Source organism: Lygodium microphyllum, chromosome 4, assembly GCF_053477565.2.
Source record: "Lygodium microphyllum isolate KBCC chromosome 4, Lygodium_microphyllum_v1.1.10, whole genome shotgun sequence".
Lineage (NCBI taxonomy): Eukaryota > Viridiplantae > Streptophyta > Polypodiopsida > Schizaeales > Lygodiaceae > Lygodium > Lygodium microphyllum.
Window position 1 is genome coordinate 145,677,321 of NC_141138.1, and position 12,042 is coordinate 145,689,362.

At 39.1% G+C, this 12,042-nt stretch overlaps 1 protein-coding gene across 3 annotated transcripts in view; it reads left to right on the forward strand.

Annotated features, from left to right (window-relative positions):
• LOC148037737 (UDP-N-acetylglucosamine diphosphorylase 2-like) overlaps positions 1–12,042 on the forward strand; it is a 140,172-nt gene that overhangs the window by 111,981 nt on the left and 16,149 nt on the right. For all 3 annotated transcript variants that reach the window (XM_087676691.1, XM_087676690.1, XM_087676692.1), the window contains 3 exons: positions 3,585–3,699; positions 3,802–3,958; positions 9,946–10,043. In XM_087676691.1, coding sequence (XP_087532817.1) covers positions 3,585–3,699; positions 3,802–3,958; positions 9,946–10,043 — 370 coding nt within the window. The remainder of the gene's footprint in view (positions 1–3,584; positions 3,700–3,801; positions 3,959–9,945; positions 10,044–12,042) is intronic.

The window sequence follows — 12,042 nt, forward strand, 5'->3', positions numbered from 1 at the left end:
GCCCATCGCATATGCTTCTTAGAAAACTTAGTCGGAGTATGAAAATATTTTATGACAAAATCAGCCCATAGCATGTAGTGTTTCCAAGTGGAAAGAGCATGAATTTCAGCAAGCAACTCTTTCTCATAAATTTTTAGAAGTTTTATTAGCACCTCGTAAGATTCCACAGTTATATGCCACAACATGGCATGCTTGCATTAGAATTACATCAACGCTATTCCCACATGCATCAAATTGAACAACAAAAGCTTTTTAGAGATTTGGCAAAGATCAACATTGGATCCGAAGTTAGTGTTTCTTTCAGGTTATTAAATGCTACAATTTTCTTACAAGTCCATGTGAATGGAATTCCCTTCTTTTTCAATGCATAAAGGGGTAAAACAATTTCAGCAAAGTTGCATATGAACTTTCTGTAGTACAGACACAACTATATATCATGCAAGGTTCTGAAATGAGGCCAATTGCATATTGCTTCCTTTTTTGCCAGATCCATTCTAACGTGAGCTTTTGAGACAATATGATCTAAGAAATGCATCTTTGACATGAAGAATCCACTCTTTTTTAATATCCAATTTGTATTTTCTAAGTTCCTTAAACAAAGTGGTTAAATGCATCTGATGTTGCTCATTCTTTGAGTGGATTATGATGTAGCCCAATAGCAATCTAGTTGTAGTTTTATGCTTCTTGCCTTTTTGATCCTTGTTGTCATTTGAATGATTTTTAGACTTATGTTTTGGGCATTCACATGCTATATGCGTGTCTTATTCACAAACATAGCATTTGTTTGCATCATATTATGCATTTTCTCAACAAGTTTCTTGACACTAGCAAATAACCTTTTGCCTGGTTTGTCTTTTGAAAGAATGACTTACATTGATTTTCGGCTTATCAACCCTTTTTGGGGATTTAAACTTGCGGCTCAAAAATTCAATCTTGCCGTCCTTTTGTTGAGCATTGTCCCTTAGCAAATGCTTAATTTAGTATTAGAGTATATTTAGCAAGAAAAATTGACACACAACCCGAGCTAGAGTGCTCATGTATCACACATGATACTTCTTTGCTCTAATTCTTGGCGTCTTTTTTGCATTCTTTTGATTGTTGATGTATGCTTGAAACTAGTTCTAGATGGCTGTAATTTCAATGATTTCTCACAATACAACTGATCCACAGGTACACAATAATTTTATCGCCTTCATCCTTAGCCTCTGAACAAGTGTAGTGTGTTCAAAAATGCATATAAATACTTCAGCTTACCAAACCCTTAAAATTACAGCCAGCATTTGAACCTAATTTCGCGGAGCATTTGCCTCGAAAATTGTTATGCATAACCCCCACTATTTCTCTCACAAATAGAGGGATTGCTCATGGTGAAACTGTGAGAACATCACCTTCTTAATGACAAATTTGTACAAAAAGTGCATAACACTTGAGATCTCAAAGAAGAAGAGAGGATCTTGGGCCATACTACTATAATAACTCATTTTTATGATGCTTTAATGGAAAATGATAGCATATCTTGCTCTAAATGGAATCACAAAGCTGCCCAATGTATTTCCCATGTTGAGAGGAGAAGATTGACTGTTGTTCTCACTCCATATATGCTGTTAGCTCATGTTCCATGGATCAAAACTTGTAGTTCATGCAACAAAGAAGAAAAGAATGGCTATCTCCTAACTTAGATAGTCTGCTCAAAGGAGAGAGGAGACTCCAAATAGCCAAGATCAACTTTCTAAATTAGTAACTAGCTGCTCCTTAATTAAACTTTGAATGTGATAAAGGGATAATTAGTGCTTGGTTCATTAATAATGAGTGAGATGTTCATTGGACTAAACTTAAGGGCCTCCTTTATAATTGATGTGAATTGCTTATTGAGAGAAAATTTTAATGTAACTCAATTTAAAGTGCAAGCTCTCAATTTAATCAAAGTTTCATACTATATCTTATTGCATTTTCGTTGTCCTTATACCACACAGCCTGAAGACTTGCCAATTGCATGCCCAGTGTCAAATTCTTCAATTTTGGAGCAATGGGATCATTTACTTTATCTCTCATTTTGGTGACTAGAGCTTAGTTTGTTAATTGACAAGAACCTGGTTCCCTTTTGACCCTTGAAAGTGTTCCAAAAGATGTCAATTGCCATAGACATAAAATGTGAAATATCTATTTTTTTCAAGATTATAATTGGTTGGAAAAACTATGGGTAAACCATTCTAATTGATTGCACAATTCAAAGGCGAACATGGAAATGCCATGTGAATAGCTTCTAGTAAACGTATTGTTGACAGAATACTTTTTTGTAACCCAAATTGCTCATTTGTTCAGAGCGATATTCCATCCAAAGGACACCCCAAATGTTGAAAAATGTGATCACAAGGGGAAGTTTCACTAGGCCAAAGCATACAATGCCATTGGTTCCTAGACAGAGAAAGTTTGATTTGTGAAATTGACCTTAAGACTAGAACCCAAACAGAAAATTTCCAAAGCTTCTATCAAGATGGCAATATGCCTTTCTTCATTTTTTGGTATGAAAAAGGAATCCTCAAGATTTGTTATGTGAGAAAATGAAAACCAATCAGAAATTGAAGTCCTTGCAAGCTCCCAATAGTAGTTAGAGAATCCAAGTTGAAGTCTGTGCAATTGCTTAGGAGGAGTTAGAGAATCCAAGTATATAGAAAAGGATGAGTTGCCACTGCATGTAACAAAGAAAAAGGACAGGCTTGGTGAGCAGATGTGCCCAAAGTCCAAGCATTTGATAAAGTCCAAGCCAAAAAACAACCCCACACACATGCATGCATGCGCGCACACACACATGCACTAAGGTAGGCAAGCAGGTATGCCTATGTGTGCATAGAGCCAAAAAGAAAAAAGCCTTGCTGTCTTCATAGAACCAAAAAAAAAAACCCCACACAGATGCATGCACGTGCGTGCATGCGCGCGCGCACACACACACACAGAGGTAGGCAAGTAGGTATGCCTATGTGCGCATGGGCACATATACGCCGTGCACACACAAAACTCACACATGCATGCACCCATGCACCTATTTGGAAGTATGTCCTTGTAGTTCACCATTATCTAATGCACACATATGTGGATTGTTGGTATAGCCATCAATACCTCAACTACCTCTCGTCTATTTGCCATGTGGCCTAAACACTTGCATCACTAGGATGTTTACAATGCAACTTACGGCTTACAACATGCTGCCTTTGGCTACCAAGGCTCAATATTTCAGGTCCTTTGTTTTCTTGTTTACTATGTTGACAAAATTTTCAAGCGCTATTGGCATCTTAATTTAAAGTTTTTGTTCTTCCATCTTTAGTCCTATGTTCTTGTGCCTGTCACACATATCTTTTATTTTTTATATTTCTATAATTTGATTTATTTAGTTTTTTGTGTGAGAAGTATGGATGCAGTGGATTGTATTGTACATGTACCGTGGTCCATCTTAATCATCATTGTGGCAATCATCTTGAGGCTTTTGTTCATGTTGCTGCATAGAGATGATGTTTTCAAAAATTTTCAGATCAGTTGTCTATCTTTGATAATAGAATTGACTACTTATGTTGGCTGAATGGAATTAGCTATCACATTGCCGAGAAGAAGATACCCTCAGTTGCAGGGGCAATAGATGGAATTAAACTCGAGCAATTTGTCTTTGATGTGTTCCCACATGCATCCTCTATTGCTCTTTTTGAGGTGCATTTTACTATTTCTTTTGTTAAGTACTGTGTTGCCTATAAGTTGGTACTTGCAGGGTTGGCTGTATAGTGAACTAAACTATGGGTCTAGTCTTGACAGGTTCTAAGAGAAGAAGAATTTGCACCTGTGAAAAATGCAAATGGAGCAACATCGGACACACCTGAAACAGCACGCCTTCTTGTACTAAATCTACATACACGCTGGGTAGTTGCTGCTGGTGGATTTGTGACACATTCTGTGCCTTTGCACTTAACAGGTATTCCCTATACTTACTGAGTCTATGCTGTTATGATATTTTGCAAAGGGTGCTAATTCAATTGGCTGACATTGTGAGGATGCATGCAAACTGACAATGAAAAACTGGCAATTCAGTAAGGTAATACAGCATCGTCAAATTATGGTTAGTTGCATAGCTAGAAGTTCAACTCAAAGAAAGCTAAACATGATTTGAAGATATGGAAAGAGAACTATACTAAGCAGCTTTATATGTCAAACTTGACATTCCCTTCACTATTGTGAAAAAATATGATATGCCAGAAGATATGCAGAATGATGGCAAAAAGTTGGTGGGAAGAAGCCCAAGGAATGGAGATTATGCTAGAAAGAAGATATTTAAACTTCTTCTCCAACATCCTATTTTTCAAGATTTGCAGCTGTTGGGACCTAAAATGGGCTCAACAGCAGCTCTATGGATTAAAGACTGTTTGATGTAGTATTGGAAGAAGCTTGCATGGATCATGATTGGAAGGTTCGTTTTTTGATGCCTCAAATTTGAGCACTAAATTCTGTCTGCAGCTGCTCTAGGACCGTGGTGGATAAACATTGCACTGCCCTGACTTGATGACAGACAGTTACTATGATCAGCTAGCCATGACGTTTATTTAGGAATGACAAAATCTGTTGAGGTCAATGGGTGCTTCACAGGTACTTGGTGATGCCAATGCGAGTTTTATAAATCAAAGCTTGTACCTATGGAGCAGTGGGATTAGCATGCCTTTGACACGACCAGTATCATCAATGCATTGTACAACATTTTGGATTACCGCTTGGGGGGAATACCAAAGGTGCTGTTTGTGTGCTCTAACCATCATATCAAGCCTGGGATGACTCGACAACAGCAGGGGACCTCTGATAGCAGCAAAAACTCAGCTGTAAGAATAACTCCAAAGTAGGTTGACTGCTGCAAGATGATGTTGCCAGACTGGATGTCTCTATTGATAACACCTTGGAGAAAATCCCCTTGAGGTAAGATACAAAATACAAGGAACTCTATAAAGAATAGCTAAGTACATCATAAATACAATGGCTTTGTAAACAACCAATCTTGTGGACATAGTACCAAACCATCTGAGGGGCAGTATGGAAAAAGCTGCCAAGAGTCCTAGGTCTACAAGAAGGCTTCTCTCTTTCTCCTCATCCTCTTTGAGCTGCCTTGCATCCTCTCCCATCTCCCATGAGGAGTATGGATGATCTCTATCCAGATTCTCTAAAGAGTCTCTATTATTGATACATCGAGAAGGTGTCTAGCATGGCTGTACCTCGAGGTCCAAATGTACCCGGCAATAGTACTAGCAATAAGCTCTCATCTGTGACAGTGTCCTTGGGTTCATTGTGTATGTGAATAATCTTGTGTGGGGATTGTGCTGAGATGCTGTCCAATGAATGACGAAAGAATCTCTCCTTTGAACATCCACATATGACATATCCACATGGTAGGCCTCTATTTGTGGCCCATGATATAGCCTCCTTAGGTTGCAACCATAGTCTTTGTTGTGCTAGGAAAAATCATCATGAGAGCTCTTCTTCGTATTTCTTGAGCTTTAGGACAATCCCATAGGCAATGTCTTAAGTGTTTGTTTTGGCTCACCACATCTTGTGCATACCATTGGGTCGTTGCCATATCTAGGCAAAGTATCGAAGCCAAGTAGTAGCTCCTAAACTTATATGTGCTAATAGCCATAAGAGGATGGATATCTTTATAGGCCTAAAATTGCCACCTCGACTTCTCGAAAAATGTAATAAGAAATGGTTTGAGATGCCTTGTCTATGCAAAGAGTTTGTTGTTAATTGTGCTTTGATCTTGCTCATATCAATCCTCCTCTCTAGTTTGTTAGTATAGCCAAAGATAGCTCATGTCAATCATCCTCCCTAGTCTAATAGTGCAACCAAAGATAGCCACGTTACATGGCCTTTCAAAGAATGGATCCCTTCACATCCACTTTCTTGGATCTCATTGTAATCTTTGGACAGGGCCGCTTATAAGTTGAGTGTCTCCATCCATTTAACAGACAAGTGACTAGGTCTTGGTCGATTTATCACTTCCTCTCATAGTGTGTTCGTCACCAGAATGGCAAATGAACTTAATGATTTAATTAAAATCCATGGAGATTTTGAATTAAAATAAATTTTTGTTTGGAATAACAACAATAACAAGGTGCAATGTGAAACTTTCTTTAAATTGAAAGTTTGCATTTTAGAATTAAGTTATATTGAAAGTTTTGCCTAATAAGTAGCTCACTTTGAGCATTGGAGTTATAAAGTAGGCCGTGAGCTTAAGCTTGGTCTAGTGAGCAACTCACTTATGATTAGTGACCAAGTCATTAATTAGCTCTTAATAAAAAAACGAGATTTGATTAAGGAGAAGCTATTTACTCAATGTGAAAAGCTTATTTTGGCTATTCAGGGCTTCTTCTCTCTCATATTTTGAGTAGCTTGAGTGCAAAGAGAACCATTCTTCTCTTTTTTGTTGTGGAAATGGTAGGTTTTACCATGAGATTTTAGCTGATAGCATGGATGGAGTGTGGAAAGCAACCAATATTCTCCTCTTGGCATGGGGAATGCATTGGGCAGCCTTGAAACTCTATGTATAGCAAGGTATGTTGGTGTTTTGGTACTAATCAAAGTCACTAGTTATTACGGCACTATAGAGCTGGTTAAGATCCTCTCTTCTCCTCTAAGATCTCAAGCCTAGTGTACTTTTTGTGCAACTTTGTTATGAGAAGAAAGCAATGTTCTCATAGTTTTGTTGCAAGAAATTCCTTTTTTGTGAGAGGAACATCGGATTGCATGGGAATTATGCAAGACGGTTGTCTAGGCGAATGCTCTGTGAAATGGGTTCACATGCTAGCTGTAATTTTCAGGGCTCGGTAGGTAGAAGTGTTCATCCGCATTTTTGAACATGCTATAGTTAGTTTGAGCGACATTTAAGGTGACAAGGTTGTTTTGCACTCATGGATTAGTTGTGTCGCAAGAAATTGCTAAAATAGTCAAGTGGGACTCATGGGCAATCTTTTCAACCAAAGGTATTGCATACCTCAGCACCTCTAATTCAGAATGTGCAGGGAACTCTAGTTTAGCAGCTTGACTGTCCATTAGAGAATAATGTGCAGCATGTTCCTCATGGACAGGAAACAATTCCTCCATCATCTTTGCATCCACGTTATTTTGGGGGTGGATCAGTGTTTTAGGCTATAGATGCCATTGCACCCGCCAATATTGGCACACAAAGTGCAGGTGGTTTTCAGATACATTGGGGAGTTATGCCTATCTTGAGCACAATTGCATGCCATGCTTTTTTGAGTCAATGTGGACCAAGGGCATGGCCACAAATGGGAGCTTATAACAAGCACCACTACTTGGTACATTTAGACTGCCAGATGTAGGCAGGCCATAGATCTATTGGGTTTACTTACTCTAGGATTTGGACAAAGATTGTCCATACTCTTCAAGGGAAATGGGAGAGGAGGTGGTATGGAGACTAGGAGGAGAGAGGATTTTCTCAAGACTTAGGATTCTGGCACTTCCTTTCACTATCAGTTAACAGATGCTCTGGCTCTATAGACCTCTTGATTAGATATTTACTCAGGCCCTTTCACTTTGTTATCTATTTTTTTGTTATTAAAGTCCCTTATAGGGTTTTGTTTTGTACTTGCCTTGGGATATTTTGTGTTGAGGGGATTATTAAGAATTTAAAAAGAAAAAGAAAAAGAAAAAAAGAATGTTCAAGATATTTGATCTAGCCTAGTTGTCAAGCATGTAGGTGGGCAAACCACACCTTTTTCTAGTGAAAGTATTGCTCTTCAATTCATCTGTATATATTAAGGGTATAGTTCTCAAAGAAAGAATTATTGGAAGAATGTGAGGATGAGTGGTAATACAAATCCTTATTGAAAGGTACACGTGCTGCCATTATCATAGCTATCATAAAGAGATCGCTAGTATGAATGTCTACAGAAATGATAGGGATGACAGATGCACTCCAAGGAATGCTTGGTTTTTAACTTTCCATATTGTTTGAGAGTGCCACTATCTCATTGAATCGTATAGCTTGAATTGCTTTAATATATAGGAGAATATCTTTTAGCCAGCCAAAATATTCTCCAAGTTAATCTAGAGTATGGTTCAAGTTGACATAGTGCTCCAACTGAATCATCTTTGATGAGCAATCTTAGACTCTTATAGATCAGTTCAATAAATAATTCAGCCAAATATGCTCAACCCACATCCCTAGAACAAGTGGAGGGGTCCTTTAGAGCTACCACCAAAGATGCATATCGTGGGTTTGCCCTCAATATCAATATCTATTATTTGGATTGCTCCTACATTGGACTTCCGTGTTGTGTTTAGCATTAGTAGGGAATGCTTTCGATTTGCCTTTGAAAGCCATGCTTGAATCTACAATAACATTATGCATGAGTGCATGTGCCATATACTTCTCAACACTAAACTTAGTGTTAGCTCTTCTAAAATCATATTCATTTGTGGATGGTAGGTCTAGATTGGCTAGGATATGCATCCAATCTCATTTTTTTGCTAAGAAAGGGATGTACTTATTCACATAGCTAACCCCTAGTGGCAGTTCTTTAAGTCTTATTTGCATCTTTGATATGGCTTGTAGATCTGTAGGAGATGTTTTCCAAGTCTCCATTCCTACACGTCTTATCTCTATGCCAAAGAACACTAGACTACTGCTCCCATCTTCTACGAGTCTTGTGTTTCTCAGATCTCATCCAAGGTTTTCCCAAAAAAACATTGTGGTCAATGTTGCTCAATCCTTGAGAACTCCAATGGGTTATTTTTTAATCTATCAGCCATAGTTAAGTTGAAGTGTATGTTCTTGATGAATATGTTTTTCTCTGTGGTTAGGGCGTTGTGTGGCATGTGAGACACTAGCTAGGATGCCATGTGGCGATGATGTGCCAGCTAACTAAGGAGTTGCTCGCTTCAATCTCTAGCTGTCAGCACTTTGGGTATTTTTTGGCACCCCTGGTCTTGTCACTGCATTTGTGAAAGATGCTGAAAGGATGGTATCACAAAGGCAACAAAAGTTCACCAACATTGGATATTCTAAGACTGTACGGAGGGAACATGTGGTGAGAACCAAAGGTGGAAACTATGAAGCCAATAAACTACAAAAGCATATAGATGACCGCCTTTGCTGCCACCATGGGTGAGCTATAATGAGCTCCTTTGCCGCATCTGCTAAAGGTGAACCATGAGGATTCCTTGCCCATCAACACTACCTTGGCTATGCACTATGCACTAGGTAGAGTGAAGCCAATCATGTAGCTATGAGTCTACAACCCACGACCTGTCTGAACTGCAGTCTCCTCCAACTCGTCTATTGCATGGACTATTTAAAGCGGTTCCTTGGATAAGACCACGTGCAAGTTGTATGTCTGGGGAGCACACTGGATCGTGCCGACATCAGACCAAAGGTTTCCGTTGTGGGATTGCACGGAGGACGTCCTGAGTGAGCTGCTTGTCAACCAGAGGGGGAAAGGCTGCTAGAAAGAGAGGGAGCAGCAATTATTTAGCTGGGGAGAAGTGGCAGGTCAGGGTGAAGGGAAAGACAGGCAGAAATGAGAAGAATGGCTGGCAAAGGTAAAAGTGGAGCAGGTGGAAGGTGCTCTAGAAAAGGCATGAGCAGCCAGGTAGGTGTGGCAAGCAGCAGTAGCACCTTCAGAATGATCATGTAAGTACCTGTCATGTTCTTGTAGCTGAAATAGGAGCCATTGCCAACCTTTTCCATATTGAATGGCTCAACCAGAGAAACATACATCCAATTGTATGATTTTTAAAAACTTCAAATTTTGTACAGATGAGGCAGTTGTTTGTGAAATGTGTGGTACCAAGGAGGATTGTAATTAGTTAATTGGACTGTCCTAAATCTGGTTTGTGGAAATTTGAAGATGAGGATGTGATTAGCCAAAAATGTAAAATGTAGTCTGCTCTTCTATGCAGGCATCGAAGTGTCTCCTCTTCGCTCATATGCAGGTGAAAATTTGGAAGAAGTATGCCGGGGTCGAACATTCCATGCTCCTTGTGAGATTCGAGCCTAGGTATGCAATACAATTGAGTGATTTTTTTTCTCTTGAATATTTGATGGTACACATTGAAAAATATTGTCAATATGTATCAACATCATTAATTTGCCATCCTTTACTTCAGAAGTATTGCACATCTGTTAATCACTGTAGGTAACAGAATTTCATTAGCTGCCAGGGAACCAGGCGTAAAAGGCAAGACATATTTAGTTCTTTTTATGTCAATCCTTTATCTTACAATTATCTGAAGACATCAAGACTGGGGATGGCCTGAAAAAGGATATAGTGATAGCCCAATGGCATGCTGTGCAGCAGACTTGAGAAGGCTCTTGTATTTGCATAGACTGGGTAACAGGTAGGCGTCAACCCTTCAAGCATGCTCCCCCTATTTAGGCCTGATTTGAGGCTTCTCAAACTTTATAACAAATCTAGAGATGGGCAGGAAGAAAGTTGCAGAGATGCAAATAGAAAGGTAGGTGTCAACTGATGACCACATTATCAGAGCCATGTTGTTGCTAGTGTAAGCCTTCAGGATGGCAGTAGATACAATCAAGTGCTTGTCAAAGGGCTCTCCATCCAAGAGTCACATGGGTCGGGGGATGGAGGCAATAATAAGAAGGAAAGGAGATACAGTTAAAGGCAAAGAATGGTGGGATATTTGACAGGTAATCTGTATTCTTATCAGGTTTATTTACATAAGGGTTAGGGTTCTTCTCTCCTACTGAAATCTTAGGAAGGGCATAGCTAGAAGAGCAAGAAAGGAAACAGGAGGAAGAGGAGGTGAAGGAGTCAGAGACAAGTGTAAGAAAGAGGAGGAAGAGGGAGGGCGATAGGGACCAGAAACCTTTTTTGGCTAAAAAAAAGAGATAGGAAGATGAGTTAGAAGTTCAGATATAGGAACCAAAGAGGCAGATTGTAGGAGGAAGAGGGTGAGGAGATACAGGCTAGAAGAAGAAGACAGGGAACATGAGGGAAGAACTAAAGATAAAGGGACTAAAGAGGTAGACTTTAGAAGGTAGAGGAGGGAGGGAAGGGAGAGGGGGGAGAGAAGAAAAGAGTGCGCATGTAATAATGAAGGAGATACATACAACTATACACATTACTGAACTTGCTTGAAATTAAGGTGCACAATGCACATTCACAAACTCCACAATCCAAAGATGAGGTGGGTTCATGCATGGTGCATGTTACCTTTGGTTTTTATTGAACTGTATTATGTAAGGATTGGAGTACCTCTATTCTGAGTAAATAATATAGGCACTTAGTTATGGCAGGTTCCCTATAGTTTGTGTAAGATGCGGAGAGCCAGAGAAGACCCAGAAGCACTACTTATGGGGATGCCCCAAGCCCTGGATATATATATATATATATATATATATATATATATATATATATATATATATATATATATATATATATATGGAGGAGAGCCCTTGGGATGGTGTTCCATGGATTGGCACAAAGTGTATGGTTGGATGTGCAGCTGCATGGTTTGAGTTTATGACATCAATTCAAAGGAAATTTCAGTCATGAAAATGCTACTGCCACAATGTGTATGACTTCAGCATGACGGGTATTTACTTATTAGAGTGGTGAAGGACAACCTATCTATCCATAGGTCAAATGTCCTGATTTGCTAGAAACTTTGGCTGGCTGCCTGTCAATGCATGGAAAATATACAGCATGGCTTGAAATAAAGGGCAATATGCAGTATGCCTTGCAGCAGACACAGATGCATGTTCTGTATTGTCTGATCCAATATAATATCACGAGCTCACTGGCTGCAAATTCATGGTTTCCTTAAAAACATTTGATGTTTTGCTGAAATACCTAACAATGAATAGATGCCATTTATCGTGTTTGTTTTAACTAAAAATGGAGCGAGCTTAGGAATTGTTAAAAGGAATATGTAAGCATGATTTCTTTGTTTCTTTCCTGGAAATTTGTGTTGTTATCACTCACAGTCTGAATCTGAGTTTGGGAGGTGCTTTTAAGGCCATTCTGCATGCTATCA